The sequence below is a fragment of the Phaethon aethereus genome, assembly GCF_964289735.1.
Source record: "Phaethon aethereus genome assembly, chromosome: 1".
Lineage (NCBI taxonomy): Eukaryota > Metazoa > Chordata > Aves > Phaethontiformes > Phaethontidae > Phaethon > Phaethon aethereus.
Genome location: NC_138575.1, coordinates 146,999,446 through 147,016,811, shown reverse-complemented (window position 1 = coordinate 147,016,811; position 17,366 = coordinate 146,999,446). Strand labels below are relative to the sequence as shown.

General features: G+C 43.3%; 1 protein-coding gene across 2 annotated transcripts in view; it reads right to left on the bottom strand.

Annotated features, from left to right (window-relative positions):
- The window catches only part of GABRB3 (gamma-aminobutyric acid type A receptor subunit beta3), a gene marked incomplete at both ends in the record, with an annotated part of 198,777 nt that overhangs the window by 107,575 nt on the left and 73,836 nt on the right, over positions 1-17,366 (bottom strand). Inside the window, 3 exons of one of the 2 annotated variants that reach the window (XM_082011454.1) lie at positions 7,338-7,405; positions 7,569-7,660; positions 14,766-14,813. In XM_082011454.1, coding sequence (XP_081867580.1) covers positions 7,338-7,405; positions 7,569-7,660; positions 14,766-14,813 — 208 coding nt within the window. Of the gene's footprint in view, positions 1-7,337; positions 7,406-7,568; positions 7,661-7,850; positions 7,931-14,765; positions 14,814-17,366 lie in introns of those variants that run through there. The other variant, XM_082011455.1, reaches the window with a different exon arrangement.

Here is a 17,366-nt window from a genome sequence, read left to right as displayed (position 1 = left end):
CGTAGCATATCCTCATGTAATATATTGGCATATATTACAAATGACTTATGGGAGACTCCTGATCTTCTGCATCATCAGCACAAGACCAGCAGGGACATTTGAAACCACACCAAGACATGCTTGTGTGTACAATTCAGGGGAGCCCTGACAGAAATAATAATTAAATCAGAGCACAGATGCACAGAAATGCAGTGCTGGAAAAGATCTCAAAGCATCAGCTAGCCCAGCCTCTCCAGAGGCAAGAACAACACCATTGAAATAGCTATTTTTCTAGACTCTTCTTTAAAATCTGCAACAAAGGAGATGCTATAACAACTGTAGTTAGCTGAAAACTAATCTGAAATCAATTAATTAATTTCTTCAGGTCTTATTTCAATTGGTTCTAAAGAGCAGTTCATCATCCTCCTCTCACCACCAGCTTCCTACATATTGGGAAATTTATGTCCTCTCTCCATCCCATTTTTCAGTGCTAAACAAACCCATTTACTTCAGTATTGCTGCATATGCCCTGTTTTCTAATTATTTTAATTAGAAATATTTGTTTCCCTTCCTTATACCTCCTATTCCTTCCATCTCCCTGCAAGCCAGTGCAAAAACACTGGATACAGCATTCTTGCTCAGGCTTCACTAACAGTGAACAGAAAAATCCCTGTGTCTCGTGAATGACACTTACTATTCATGTACCCAAGAGTAAGATGCGTCTTTTTTCAATTGTATTGGACTGTGACTTGGATTAACTTTTTCACGTACTTTAGACTCCAGTCCAGTAAATCCTCCACATCCATTTTTTTCTGCACTGATGCTTAGCTGATTCTTTCTCATTTTAAGTACTGGATTCTCCCTTCCTTACAAAATGCTGCACTTTGTGGTTGCCCCTTCTTTATTTAGGGACATTCCTGTAATTTGTAAACATCATTTTTTAATTCCCTTTTTGTCCCCTGAAATGTATGCAATTATTCCACATTGATGTCATCACAGACTATCTATTTCATCATCCAAGTCAGGATGATTCAACATTGGCAGCTGGAGCTGGCTTTTAAAAAGCCTGTTGCCACCTCCCAGCACTATTAACTACCTCCTTGTCTCTGCGTTAAGCAGGTATTTCTTCCCCTTCACAGCAGCCGCTTTCCTCTGCGGATAAGCAGAAGCCCGTTGTCAATTCCCTTGGCCAAAGAGGAGTCATTCTCCTACCACGCCGTCTGCTACAAGCACTCCTCTCTCTGTCCACAGGAACTATGCAACACGACGGGAGTGGAGAACTGAGTGAGGCAGGCTGGGGGACTTCACGGGTACTGTCTTGAGGAAGAAAAACGGATGGGGACAAGATAGAGGATTAGGAAGAATGATGCTCTTCTTGCCAGCTGGCAACTAGAGGGCTGGTAACCTGCTAAGATAGACTGTCCTCCAGGAGCAGTACCCGTTGCTGCCATCTCCTAGTGGATGGCTGCTGCCTCATCACCAGCACAGTGACAGCACTCTTTGCAGGGCTATGCTGGCCTCAGGCAATGCTTCCCTGCTTGGGCAGTATTATTTTCTTCTTCTTCCTTTTTTTTTTCTTTTTCTCGTATATTATCTGTCAAACATATACATATATATACACACACACACACACAAAATGATTTATATGGTCTATCTGCCATATCTATTTAGTATGATCTACTATGTCTCCCTACATACATTAAATTACAAAATATAAAAAACCAAAAATCAGTATATAAAGTTACACATTCTATTTCATACTCTTGTGATGTGTGATCAAGTTATAAGCACTGCACACATGAATCTTCTTCTAGCTAGAAAACTTGTGTTTGCAGTAAAAATTATTATGTAATCATTCTATTAGTACAACTCATTTAATTTCCCCATCTGAATCTTCAAAGCAAAATATGTCACAACTCAGTTATGATTTCCTGCATGAAGTAACTTTGAGATTGTTTGCAAAGTACTTAGAAAGCAGCTGTTTATGGCAGGAAATATAAGCTACAGTTATAATAGGAAACATAGGTTACATTTCATCACCATGTTTAGCTGCAGCCACCCAAAGACTAACCAAGTTGCCTTGGCTCTCTCCATTGCCATTCAGGAAAGATGGACACCTCCCAGAACGACAAATCCTTCCATCTTAAAAAAAAAAAAAAAACCACACAGATACCTCTTACCAATTAGTGCCTATCTCCTCCCAATTCCAGCGGGAGCCTGGAGGATGAGCTTTGGCTGGACACCTAGGGAACAATTCACTTACCTAAGCAAGGGTGTCTGGTGCCATTTTGGATGCCCTGGATTATGCAGGACCCCTGCACAGAGCTGACAGGTACAGTACAGGATCTATGGGAGTCCCTTACCCTTCTGGAGAGGCAGCAGGATATGTTCAGGCAGATAAGGATCTAAGAAGCACTATTAAAGTGTCTATTTTAAGATAAACAGCTCTCTGGACTCCATCACCTGTACTGACAAGGATAAGACGCAGTTGTTTAAACTTCAGGAGCTGTCGTCATGTCTAACACACGTGCACAGAGCACACAGACATGGCAGAGCACTTGCAAGCGATCCACACCAACATGGGCTGGAAACTGGCAGGCAAGTACGACACCATGAAGCCAAAATGACAGTAGACACCTCTGCCTAAGCAGCCACATTCTGTTCTAGACCCCCATTAACTATGGTTTTAGAGTTTCAGAATCCAGCTCACATTAGACACCTAATTGTATACATCTTAATTAACAAGAACTGAATCCCACCCCAGTTTTTAGATATTTAAAGACGTGACAAATCTCATCAACGGAAGCATGAAGGTTCTGCACCTTCAGTACTTTAGGTGAAGCATGAATTAATTCACCTAAAAATAATTACTTATGCATCACTATCTAAGGAAGGTAGACTCTATTTGCCCTCGGTGACTAAGAATTTGAGTTGACCTTAAAGCAGCAACTAAAACACAGTTCGTCAGAAAGATATCAAAATTGCTTTGAAAACCAGCAGGCACCCAATCAAGTCCATATGCGTACATGCAGTTTTACAATGGTACACATGTAAAAATAAAAAATTACAGTGTTAGCACCGAACAAACTACATATTTTTTAGAAACAATAACTCTGAACTTTTATGGTCTAAACTTATGTCGAACTAATTTTCTGAGCACAGTATTCTCAAAACAGCAGGATGACTATATAGCCAGTGATGCCTCCTGGGTTTTGCTGGTTTGAGTTTAATTTTATCGAAATTAGAGCCTTTGAAAAACCCTGGATGGAGAGCTCTGAAGTCCTCTCTATACACAAAAAGAATGCAGACAGCACTTTACAGAGCAGTAGTACAAGTTTCCTTCCTTACAGGAGATCATACTATTCTCTGCAAAACACTATCTCTAAGGAGAAAGGTTCATTTTTTCACTGACCCCCATGTTTTCTGTATCCACTTTATAGCTTTACCTCCCATAAACTATAAAACACATCCTAAAATAATGGGAAAATGAAAGCACAGCATCTTAGTCTTCCAGCTCTAATGATGAGTTTAAAGAGGGTGTTATTTGGAGACTCAATGTATTGATTATTTCACTTCCTAAAGATAAAAAGCTATGGGAGTATTTGGGTGCTTGAAAATTACATGCCTGGAACTAAAGCATTTGATTCACAGACCAAATGTTGAACAAAAACTGGATTATACAAATTCACAAATTGCAGATGCTGTCTGATCAGAAGTAAGCTGACAGACTTGTAAAAAGCATGAGAACTATTTCTTTTTCAATTCACATCATCTAAGCAAAACATACCTCTAAAACACAAAAAGCACAGAACACTATCAACCCAAATCATGTAAAAAGATAAACTATTGCAATCTGACAACAGTAATCTGCCATACTCTTTATTTAGAAAATGACTTACAGTATTTTCTCAGTATTACGTCTGCTATTATTGATTATTTTGTTTGGAGATGTACATTACTGTACATTTTACAGGCATTTGCAGCAGTTTTAAATGCTAATTGGAGGTATGTACAAAAATAGGTAGGTGGTTAAGTACTCAAGTACAGGTATAATTCGTGAAATAGGCTAATAATGGGAAAGCGTGTACAGGTAAAGTAGGGAAATAAAGCACATATGGAGATATGCATATGAATGCATATATATGTGCAGGCATTAAGAGACTGCAGCCCTTTCATGAAAAATCCACTTCTTACATTCAACTTTATTAATTCATTCTTGCTACAAAATACATAACTCAAAGTATAAATACCAAAGCATATTATTTTTACTTCATAAATGTTTGGTATTTTCAGTATGATGTAAATAGTATAGCAAAGTGACAATTTTATAATGCTACTCGGTATTTTCAAGATGTTATGAGATCAGATAGAAATTGCTTATTTAAAACTTTTCAGTAAAACAATTTGATGCTGTGCAGTCCTGATACTTGCATCAGTCCTCCTGATCCAGCTTAGCATTTCAGCATCAAAAGTAAAGAAAAACGTTAACTCTTCCATGTAATCTGAGGAAGATGCACATTACTATTCAATAAGGCTATTCTAAAAAACAGCTACAGGTACTCTGGATGTACAGAGGACAAAGGATTTTTAATAGTTTTCAACAGAAAGACAAATACACAAATTTTTAAAATGCTGGAAAGACAAATGATTAACTAGTAACTGAAGATTCATAGAGGAATATATTATATATAAGCCTACAGTTTGATTAAGAATAGAGTATGTAAAGAGAATTACAGCTTGTATCAAAGAATTGTCGTATCCCTGAAAGCTACATTACAGGCTGCCCAGAAGGCAGTATAATAAAACTTGCTGTAATAACGTTTTATTTATATTCATAAAATTGAAGAATGTTATTTCTCTGGTTATTGTATTTTTAATATAGAGATGAATTTTAACAAGCTAATTTATAAAAGGTTACACCAATATCCAGATTTAAATCAAAGGAATTAATGTCCATACTACCACAGTTTATAGAGGAAAATTCTTGTACGACATTTCAATAGTTGATGAGGCTAAAGGCTCACAATACCTGCATGGAATTCAATGACAGAGTATGTCAAAAGATTTAAAGATTAGTTGGTAACCAGCATGAAGTTCAACAGCTATGCCTCAGGTCTGCAAACTAACTGTGACTTTTTTTTCCCCCCTCCAAACTACTGTCTTAGAATACAGTAATCTTGAAAAGCTCCTTCTGTTCATCCTTATTCACCCTTTCTTGATCCTTTCTCAAGAATCTTTGCAGATCAGTATAAAGTTACCTAAAATAAGTGGAAGTAATCAACTCTGGCAGTACTTGAATATAGCTGTGCTCAGTCAAAGATGACTTCTTTCACGGGGAGACGACGCAAGCTCAGCTGGAACTCTGGTTGTATTAAGGTGTTCACCAACCAGAAGCCCTTTCTGTTCATTTTTCCTGAAGTAAATTAAGACAGTTTTTGTAACAATAGTACTTTAGCAACTCCCTTCAGAAACGCGCATTTGTTTCTATTGTAAGATCTGTATTGGTATTTTTCAGACGGTGTTGCCCCATGAGAGGGCACAGAAAAAAACCTCTTCACTTCTTCAGAGCTCTGGCAACTGATGGGAAACAGGGGCACTGACTCGTGGGGCAGCTAGAAACTAAAGTAATTGTCACGTTGGCTCCCTGGCTGGGAGAAATGGAGGGTACCCATCCTCTTGAGGAGCTCCTGTCTTATTCAAGACCTAATTACCCAGTCCAGCAGCACAACATGCAGTGTAATGACTTACTTTTCCTTATACTCCTGCTACAGTGGGTTGGACAAGTTGTTATTTAAACCTAACAGGCTTTCCCACAGCTGGGGAAAGACAAAACCAAACAAACAAAAAAAAAGGCAGAAAAAGCATGATACATACCCTCATTTTCTTTCCAATCTCAGTCTGCATTTCTCTGATATTTATTGCCTTCACATACACAAGGTGTATTAGATTAATTCAATGAGTGATGTAGTGCTTCCCTAAGTGTGGACCATAGCCAAAGGTGGGGAAGGTGGCAGTGGGGATAGTGAAGTCAGACTCTTCAATTACTTTTCAAAGACTGAGCTTCTATTTTTTTGAGAAGCAATCCTACAGGTACAGAAAAGCCTGTGGAATATACGTGGTGTCTCTACAGCCACCTGAATTTGCAGGAAGGCTAAAATAAACTCTTCTAAGTAAGAACTATCTATTTGTCCCTCCTGAATGAATAGAAAGGCAGATGTGGATGGCACTTTTAACTGCAAACAGGTAACTGTGTACCTGTTAAAACCATTTCTTAAGAAGCTGGGAAGTAGAGGAAGAAGTTTCTACCTCAGAATTTCATGTAGAGCAGGTAAGAGAAGGGGCAGGGTTAATGAATACACACAGACCATGTATAAAGCCAAGCTATGCCGGCTTGTAACACTGCAAACAGCGCACTGAAGGAGGGGATAGTGCTGGTGTTAGTGCCGTCTTTACTAAAAGAGAGCTCAGCTTCCAAACGTGCAGGGTTATTTTTAATGCCATGAATGTAACTACAGCATTGCAGAGTAGGTTGGTCTTTCACCTCAGGTTTGCAAAAGGAAAAACAGAAGGAAAAAAATCTGAGACACAGGGGGAACGAGTAGTTTGCTCAGAAACATGAAAAATCCACCTCAGATTTAGGATTAGGAGAAGAAACAGCAGTTCTAGCAGTTCTACCTTCCAGCCCTGAACTACCAAACTGCACAGACCGGGGGACCGAACCGCAGGAACGCAACTGGACACCTTTTTCCTCAGGGAACCCGACAGCCCCGCAACAGCATCGCTGCGTGAAGCGGAACTACGAATCCTCTAGAGCCCAACACCGCAATCCCGCCTGCTCTAGATGCTCCACAACCACTAACACGCTCGCACATGTCAGAGTTTATCCACCGACGAGCTGGGCTGCCGGGAAGCAAAGAGCGGGGGGAGATGCCGACCGCCGCGGCCCTCCGCCACCGGCCCCGGGAACCCCGCCGACCGCCGCCGCCAGCCCGCTCTGCTCCGGGGCAGGTGCCGGCGGCCCGGCGGTGCCCCAGCGAGCTCCGGGTCGGGGGGACGGACGGGGAGAAGGGGGGAGCCAGGCGGTCCGGCTCCCCCGGGTTCGGCCGCGCCGCGCACAGCGGCGGAGGCGGCAGCCGGCAGCGACAGGGGGAAGGCGGGAAGGAGCCGAGCGCGTCTCCGGGGAAATAAAGTTTGCAGGCGGAGAGGGCAACGCTCAGCGCTGCGCTCCGCTCGGCCGCCGCCCGCCCAGGCAGCGCCGACCTCCTAAGAAGCGAGGGACGGGGAACGGGCGGCTGCGACCCGCCGGGCGGGAGCCCCGGCCGCGCCACCCCACAACCCCCCCCCCCGCCGCCACTCACCATGTTGACTTCGGAAACCATGTCGATGCTGGCGATGTCGATGTTCATCCCCACGCAGACGGGCGGACCTGCGGGCAGGGAAGACCGTTACCCGCCGCCGCTCCGCGACCTGGCGGCGAGAGGGCTGCGGCGGGGGAGCCGGCTCCGCCGTGCGGGAGCGGCGGCGGCACCGGGGCGAAGCGGGGGGTGGGGGGAGAGCTTCGGGCGGCGAGCCCGGGCAGGGCGACTCACCTCCGAAATCTGGCCGGAGGCGGATGTCGTAGCCTTTCAACAATTTATCCACAGTTTCTTTCACGAAGGACATGTTGCCGGGATCGTTCACACTGTGGGGGCGAGAGAGATGGGGGAGAGGGGAGAGTGTCGGGCGGGGGAGGCAGAGGACGGGGTGTGGGGGCCCGGGGGCAACGGCGGGAGCAAGGAGCGGGAAGGGGGGGGGGGAACACGGAAAGCGCATCAGCTTGTTCCCCTGGCGAAACGCATCCCGCCCCGCCGCCGGAGCACGCTGGCTCCTACCTCTGGGCGCAGCAGACCACGGCCACTAGGACAGGAGCGGAGAAGATCCCGAAGATGCTGCCTCCCCCAAAGCCCCACATCCCTCCGCTCCGCGCTCCCTCCGCGCAGCAGCAGCAGCCGCCGCCGCCGCGATCCGGCTGCCCCGGCTGCCGCTGAGGAGGAGGCGGAGGCGACAGTCCCTGTCCCCCCCCCCCCCCCGCCCTCCCCACCCCACCAAAAAAAACCAAAAAAATAATCCCCCACCCCCTGCCCCAGCACCGCTGCCCGGCCCGCGGGAGCCGCCCGCGCACCCGGCTGCGCCCACCCCGCGGCCGGACGGCGCCGAGCCCCGGAGGAAGCCGCCCTCCGCCGGAGCCCGGCCGCCCGCCTCCCCTCCCCTCCGCCCGCCCTGCCGCCTTCCCGCCAGCCGGGAGGGGAGGGCGCCGCCGTCCCTCCCGGCGGGGAGGCCGAGGAGGGGCGCCGGGGAGAGCGGGGTCGCCGGGGCCGGCAGCAGCGGGCGGCGGCTCCCCCAGAACCGCCTCGGGGCACGCCCGCCCCGCCGGCCACGGCACCGGCCCCGCGGCGCCCTCTCTGGGGCGAGGGGTGCTCCCCGCAGCCGGCTCCTTCTTTTCGGGAGGGAGAGGGGATCCCCGGGGTGCGTGCGGGGCCAGGGTGAGAGGGGGCCGCCCGACACCGGGCCGGGCTGAGCGGGCTTGGGCCAGGCCTCAGCCCTGGGTCGCGCCGCCCGCCCCAAGCACGGCGGCTGCGCCCACCTGCCCCTTGGCGTGTCCGGGGAGCGGTACCGGGCGCGAGGCCGCTGGGGCGTGGGGGGGGAGCTGGGCTGGGAGCCCTGCCTGGCCCGCGCAGGGGCGGAGGGGGCCTCTGCCGCGGCCGGGGTGCGTGTGCGGGTACAGGGCCTGAGGCTCCCTTCAGCCGTGCCTGAGGGGATGCCATCAACACAGACCCCGATCACCCTGCTCTGCCCGGCAAACGTTCCGTGGGACGGTAAGGAACGGGCGCTGCGCGGGCGCCGAAGGGACGTACGGTGAGAGCTGTCGGCTCGCCGGTGTGTTGCCTGTGAGCTTCTGGGTGCTCTTAACTTTGTTGGGGTGGAGACGGCACAGTTGTTATTATTGTTAACCTCCTTCCGGGTTAATTAGTCATTTCAGCAGGACAAATTGGCATGGCAACAGAAGCATGCTGACTTGGTTGTATTGCCTTTGGTTCCAGAGCCAGCTCCTTCTCAATGCCAGACCTCTTCACCGTGCTCTACCAACGGTCTAAACATGCCCTTAGCCAGCTCCTGGTCCTGGTTACATTGCAGTCGGAGTCTGCTGGCCCATGACAGAGCACAACATTACACTAGTCAGGGGAGAAAAGCAGTGTCTTTTTTCTCTTACCACCTGTTTCTCCCTCTATATATCCTCTTCCCTTAGAGTAACTCTAGGATAAGGACGTACACTTGATGAACGGTGGTGTGTACAGGTGAGAAAGCATGGATGGCTTTTTGTCTCTCCTCAACAAATTCTTGAAAAGACAAGTACAATCCATGGCATGCGTCCTGACCTTGCTGCTGTTGTAGTTCATTATAAAGCTCCAATAAAAGAAGGAGCAGGCTCAGTTTTAAAAACAATATAAAATCCTATAGGCAACTAGGAAAAAGGTATAAAAACAGAATGTTGCCGAATCTTGCAATATTTGGATTTTTTAATAGTGCCATAATTACTCTGATTATAAAGTGAAAATCTTAGCTTTCACTTAAAAACTAGTAAGGTTTATGAAGAAAGCTTGAGAATTGTGACACAAAGCATTTATGACTCAAGGACTCAAAAATGAAAAGTCAAATAATTAAGATATAGATATAGATGTATATCAAAGTGACTTGAGGGCCCTGGATCCTGATTTTTTTTTTTTTTTTTAATGCTATGGATAGGCAGTATTGAAGACTAGTTCTTTAAAAGACTTCAGAGAAAGTGAATTTAGGGAAAGGTACCAACTCAGTTCTCTCCCCCTAAGTGCTGAAAGAAAGTATTAACACTGAAGAAAATAATTTCTTATGAAGATTTTAGTGTGGTTTAAAAGCTCATTTAAGCACTAATAACTTTTCTTAAATAGATTGCCAGTTTTATAACAGAAATAAAATCTGTTGGAGAACACTACTTCTGATTAATGCACTATCCTGGTACTTTGGAAACGCATCTGACGTAGGAATGAATCAACAGTGCTGTGGAGTCTGTCACAGTTTATCACTCTAAGTATTTGCCTTCTTGATCTTTCAGAGCAACAGTTTCCATTTGCTTGTGGGTAAAGATAATCCAGGTTGGAGCTGATGGGACAAGGAAGTAGGTAGGGTGTTATGGAGCATTTATTCCTTGGGACTTTGGATTCATTTAGGCTTAGCAGTAACTGAAAGACCTTAAAAATTATAAATTATCTAGGAATTTAATGAAAGGTAAAAATCATCTCGACTTCTCAATAATGTGGCATTTACAGTGAAAATGGCACTTTGGGTTTTGCCTGCAGCAAAGACTCAGAACAAAGCTTCTGTGGCAACAGTCTGGAGGTAAGACCCTGCAAAGCCCTGCATAGTGCGGAGTATTTAAGGAAATAATGGGAGCGAAGACTTTTGGGGAGCTATTTGATGTGGCCTGTAGGAAGAAATGGGCACAGAAATAGACTCCTTCTCTTGCCCCAAAGTTCGCCACCCTGACTTCTCTCCTGGAACTAGGCTCCTAAATGACTCTTCAGAAAGCAAACAGGTTATTTTAAGACATAGCAGGAAGGAGTCTGGGCACTTTTATTCACTAAAGCAAAGCACCCAGTCAGAACCTGCAGGTTCTCCATCTGAGAAAATCCCAAGGATCTATCTCCTGAGATCAGTCCAGACTACAGAACCTCAGGGTAAGGTTTTCATCTCTGTTGTTTGAAATGTTCCACTTTTCAGCAAATAGTTAAGTACAGGAGAGAGGGAAAGAGTTAATGTGACTCTCTGGTCTAGTTTGGCTCGTATCTGTGAAGTACTATTATTTCATAAATAATCCAATAATTCATGAATTAATTACTGGATAAAATAAATCAACGTTCAGTGGTGTAAGGAACAGGACCCAATTCTCTGCTCCCCTTAGGTGCCTTCATCATTGCTCTTTCTTACTCTTGCTCTTTTTCCAACGTACAGTCTTTCTGTCCCAGTAAATTTATCCCTATAAAAGATGAGACTAAAATTCATGACTGTTTCTACTACTTTGGTGAAGGTTCCAGCCTCTGGGCCACTGGACAGTTAAGATCTATGCTCCCGATCAAATTTTGTTCAATAAGGTAAGCACAAGATATTTTTTTCTTCCTTAGCATTGCCAATATTGGTAAAGGCCACTTCAAAAATGGATAAGTCTAAACTGCAAAGGCAAGCATTATGTGTGAAGGGAGCAGAAGGACTGTCCTTGGGTTGATGCAAATATATGTGGAAGAATGCACCTGCCAAGCCTACATGTGAAAGAAGTCCTTGGGATGAGTGGGGTTACAATGGATTCGTCGGCTATGTCTGGGTTAGCAGACACCGAGGCTGGTCTGTAGAGCAGAACTGCTGTTGCCGAGGTCCTGATATCTACACTACACACATTTTGGTTTGGGTTGGGGTTTTTTTTTCCCCCCTAGGAAAAGTTCCAATCTGGTCCCATAGACTAGATGCTCATTAGCAGTTGAACCACATTGTGTGCTGCTGGGGTGTATTTTCTACCTTAATTTCGTATGAATGGAATCGAGTTCACGTACTCTGAGACTGCTCTGAGATGTGAACCAAAGCGCAGTAAGTGAGTATGATCAAATGATTCACTTCACAAGCACAGTCCTGATCTGCACTGAAATGCAATATAGATGCACCCATCATCTCCTTTCAGAAGGAGCTGGAACAGAACATGTGCAGCCTTCGTTAAAGGACGGAAATTGTTAAAGGCAGTGGGAGTGGAATGAGGAGCCACTCAAAATTTTGGAACAAATTCCAGAATTCATCATTGTCAGTACTAATGGAGACACAGAAGAGGAGGCAATGACAGAAAGGCTAGAGAAGAGGAGAGGTCTGCTCACAACTGATGCATTTGCAGTACTACCACTATCAGTCACCAGACTAGGAGAAAGACTGGCTTGAGAATCGGGGAAGAAGTATTTGATCACACCATGCAATACATCACTGAGCTCTTGCACTGGAAAGTGGTACTGAGGGTTTACCTGACAAAATGAACATAACCCAACTTACACGCTGAGGTCAGAATCACTTATCAGAACATTTTCTTTTTCATTTTCCTCTCTGGCTTGTCTGTCAGTTAACTGATTTTGACAAAGATCCAGTCTTATCCTGAAGCAAACTGCAGTCACAGAGGGTTCAGAGATACAAAAGAGAGAGAGACAGAAACTAAAAAAAAGTGGGAAGAATTGCTGCTACAGCTGAAGTGGTGTCTTCTGAGGAACACAGGACATTAATCTTACTAGGCTGAGACCCATGCTGCTGCTTACCTATTCTGCCTTGCAGCAATTTTAATAGCCTGCTGGTTTAACCTGCTGAGAAGGTGTAATTAATAAAACTGACTGGGAAAAATCCACAAGAAAATTTTCAACTCTTTCCCCACCCCCCAAGACTGACTTCTTTTTTATTTATGAAATGAAAAGTTGAAGACCATTTTCACCAAAATACCATTGAAGAGGAACTTAATATTTCCTCCAGAAAGCTCAACTTTCTCACTTTCTGTCCTACAGTATCTCAGCAGAAGCAGAGCCTTAGAATGGCAGGAGGATGCTGGAGAGTAGATACACGGCATCAGGGAACACTCTGCACTTCGGCAGTTTCATACGCTGTGTTTTGCCTCTTCAGATAATGAGCAGTGGCTGTTGGACGTACTATGTGAGGAAAACAATATTATATTTACCTACTATATTTATATTTATCAGAAAGCATATGTAATATTTGCTAATGTTGAGTAATAACAGCTTATGCTGAGCATATAACTGACAATGAGTTTATACTGATTCTCCCCATTTCTGTCAGGCAGATTGCAAACAGCATTGCATGAATCTGTTTGCTTCAGTTGCATAATTTGCTGGGTTTTTTTTAATTATACAGAAATATTAATGTTGTTATGTCAATAGTTCTGATGTAGTAGAGATCTGAATGTTTCAGTGGGCCACATGAAGAATACGGTATTAATCAATATGAGTAATGGGGACAAATTTGCCTTTAATAAGAGGCTTGACCCAAATTGTGTTGAACTGTTGTTTAATTTTCAGATGGTTATTTTTCTTCATATTCAAGAAAATAGAACAAAAATTTGCATTATCTGAATTAATTTAAAAGACTATTCCTGCAATATTCCATTCCTTATGCAGCAAAACCTCTGGATTATGCACGTAATGAGTCAGACATATCAGAATAAAAATCCATTGACACTTTGGCAGAGGAAGGAATAATCAAGGCTCTTTATAACTCACATTTTTTCATCATAAAGATTAATGATTATGCACTGAAATAACACAAATACATTAGAGAAGCCTGTGGTGCTTTAGAAGTACTATTCTTTAAGTCTCTGTCCTGATGGAAACACAGTCTGTTTAGAAAAACAGACAAATAACTGAGTTATGATTACTTTTTTTTTTACTGTAACTGCAGTTGAGGAAGAGCTATTTTACATAGGACTTCTTTGTTAAGAGTCTCTACTTGCGTGTTTTCGTCTAAATCCCTTTGTCAGGAGCACATTATTCTTAACAAAACAGTGTGCAGCAGTTACCTTTTTTCTTTAAGGTTAGATAAAAATAGAAGGATGTAGCCCATTTCTTTGTGTTTTCATATTTATCAATATATTTATGAATCTCATTTTTGGTAATTATTGTTTATGCAATTTTTCACTACAGCAGCCAGAATTCCAAGGCAAGACCCAAGCATCATTGTGCAGGAGATTTTCCAGAGTGAAGAAGACAAGCGTGAGTTGTTTGAGTTGCTTATATTTAGTATTATGTATATTTAAAGGAAGATCAAGTCAGAATCCTAACTGATGCGTCTGCATAAGGACTAGCTAAAACACCAAGAGATGTTGGTGCCTGACATTTTCATCCAAATGTCCCTTTTAATTTTAAAGTGGAAAAGTAGAAAGACGAAGAATAAACACTGCGGGGGAAAAAAGCAAGCCATTTATACATGCAAACACTCCCACATAAAACAGGATAAGCAATGAGAAGGAAGTGCAGTGAAATGATTTGGTGTCAAACCTGATTTACTGAGATTAGGAAGAATTCTGGAAGCGATAATCCTGTGTAACAAAGAAAAAGCTATGGGTAAAGTAAAGCAAAAGTCTGATGTATGTCTTGCTTTTATTGTTGAGTAAGTTTTTTAGCTTTGCTAAGGAGCGCCCTTAACAGGAAAAAGTCCATGAAGGATGACGGGAAAGGGAACGCTTCAGGGTGTGGAGGTGTGTTTAGGTAGAGGCTCCATCCACAGCCGTGCGCTGCCGAGACACAGCGCTCTGCGGGTGGAAGGACCTCTTCGTCTTTTGAAACGCCACCTCTTTTCCCAAGGAGCCTTCGCTCTCATTCCCCAGACACTGTCATCAGAAACAGACGTGGTTAAGCTCGTAATACAGATCAGGATCGTGGGCCGTGCTCCGTCTGTGGAATAACATGTAAATTAAGCTGGCTGTGTAACCACATTTCTTTGTCGTATGTACTTTATACAATGGGAAATCACTATAGATAAAGGGGAATCATTATTAGGTAGATAGAGAATTTTTGCCTGATGATCTAAATATTTGTCATTGTGCCTTAAGTTAAAGATTACTTTGTGGGTCAGCAAAAATAGTGTTTCTAAATAAATGTTAATAATAATTTTTAACATTTTAAAGGGTTAACTTTCCATTTACAGATAATAATCACATTTTTAAAGTATTTTTTATTACTCACCTTGTGTCATAAATTGCATATAGTTTTTTGTTTTCTTCAACTGCATTCCTAAAAAGAGAGAAAGAGAGAATATCATTTGCATGTCCTGTGTCCACTGCCAAAATAAAACAGTGGACAAAATAAAAAGTTCAGGGCCTTGAAGGCTTTCAGACAATCATTGTAGAATGTAAGGATGGGGAAAAAAAATCTATAAATTGACTTGTTCAGCCCCTGACATGACAAGGTTGTAGTAATCTTTTGGAAATTGTCTAAGTGAGTTTTTAATTATAGATCCATGACTCTGTTGCCAAGAAATGAAAAAGGAAAAAATAGTCACGGCTTTTGTGAAAAACACAATGCAACAATATGGTTTCGATAGAGCTATGTGAATAATTTTCAGAAAAGGTTTCTAATTGATCCAGATGAACATTATTCAACTCCGTTATTTCATGATTTTTTTATAAGCCAAACTAAAAAAATACATTGATGTCTAATGCAATGTATTCAATGTCAAATGAAATACTTCATCTCTGATGTTTTGAATACTTTTATGTGTGTTTAAACATTAAGATTCATAGAAAAAAGGCATTTTGAAAATTTGAAGCTTACTTCTATATTTTTGAGCTTTTTCAGTTGAAATCCATGTGACTTTGCAAAATATATTTTGAATTTTTTAACTAGAAAAAAGAGGGTCTTTTCCTGAAATTTTTTGTTGGACTGTTTCAGAACATGTGAGAACGAAGGACTCCTCTGAAATAGTGCTACTGATTTAAGGGAGAGCAAGAGGAGATGTTGTCTCATATGTGTTGCCTTTGCTGCAATCAACAATAAAATATAAGTTTTAGCTAAGTAGTTTCTGAGAAGGCGTGATGAATGTAAGGGGTACTCCATAATAAGTATTGATTTGTATCTTACAATCTGATTTATGTCTCTGTGCATTACTTTACCTGTCTGCATAGAGAAGTTAAAGAGAAGCAACTGAAAGCACAGGGTAAATGATCCTGAGTTTGAATGCATTAAGCTCCACTTACATGGAAAAGGTAGAGGCAGGGTTTGGTCCCTGTTCCTGGAGTGTTTATGCATTTTACATTAAATATGCACTGGCTAAAGGATGTTAACAGCTGAGTATTGTGAATGCTCGACTCCCTTGTGTGCTGGGTAGGGAGATGTGGGGCCTCTCTCATGTCTTGTATCCCCTTGAAATAGCCAGCCATCTAAAACAGAACTGATAGGGCTAGGTAGGGCTCAGGTTAGAAGCCACCATCTAGTCTATTTAAGATGCCCTGAGTTACTTGAGACACTGCATAGAGCTGTCAGCGACAACACAGGACCTATGCGAGACCCACGTTCTACTGGAGAGGTAACTGGCATCCAGCTGGAGACCTTGGAGCTTCCCAATGGCTCAGGATGCTTGTGTATGGGAACTGGCCTGAGCCTCTCAGGTCAGATTCCACGCAAGAGAAGGATCCCCAGCTTTCTATACATAGGTTCCATTAACTGAGTTGACTAGATTTCTGTTGACATAACAGGAGCACCCAGTTCTCATGTAGACACCTACATCTAATCTTCAGATGAATCCTACTCCAAACTTCACAGTATCTTATGTTCTTTTGATAGTTCTAGGCATCAGGATTCACGTGCCACATTGCTCTGCATTTAAAGATCATGGTATTGCATGCCTGCAACCATGCCTGAGCATGCTATTTTGTGGTTTGATTGATATTCTCAAGTACAGTTTTGTCTAGTGTCCACACTTCTTAGTTGTCTGGTCCACCATGACTTGGTATAGGCTTGGAGTGATTTCCTGAGCTCAGCAAAGGAGAGAGGAGAGGAGAGGAGGAAGAGCAGGGAAGGGGTATCTGAAGCCTCAACACTGACACAAATATATCCCATGACTATAGTCACATATCTCACATTGGTGGAGTCACATGGTGAATATTGAGACGAGAAGTTGTCTGGGCTCTTTTCTGAAGCGCACATGGCCACTTGCTGCAAGGTATTGGAGCAAGCACTCTACATTTGCAGAGACTGGTTATAGAGAGTCAGGGAGCATGGTCAGCCTGTGTCTTCCTTTAGGACTAAACTCCCAAACGTAGCCAATGATACCTGAGAGACAGATGCAGCTCACACAGTAACCATGACAGCTGGCATGGGATTTATAGCAAATTAGCAATGGGTGGGAGAGGACACCACTTCTAAATGAACAGGTACAATATAGATGGAATAAGTGTCTGTTTTCAATACCCTTACCTAAATATATCCACACCCATAAGATAAAAAGAAACTTGCATATACTAACAGTTTCTGTTAATATATTTATTAAAATTTTCAAAAGAGTGCAAAGCATCTTGTATGGCCACCTTGTGTTTGTAACTTTTGACAACCATCAGCAAAAGTGGCAGGATGGAATTAACTTAGCTGCTTTTTTTTTGGAAGAGAGATAATAACAGCAAAGGAAGATCAGGAAAACAATTAGGCAAATATAAGAGGAAAGAATCAAATTTCATCTTTTAAATGTTGAAATTTCACAATGGGCTTTTATTCAAACTGATAATGCGCTACATTTTTTCTTCTCTTACAAAAATGTAGACACATCTTGATGTTGAAATTCTCTTATTCAGC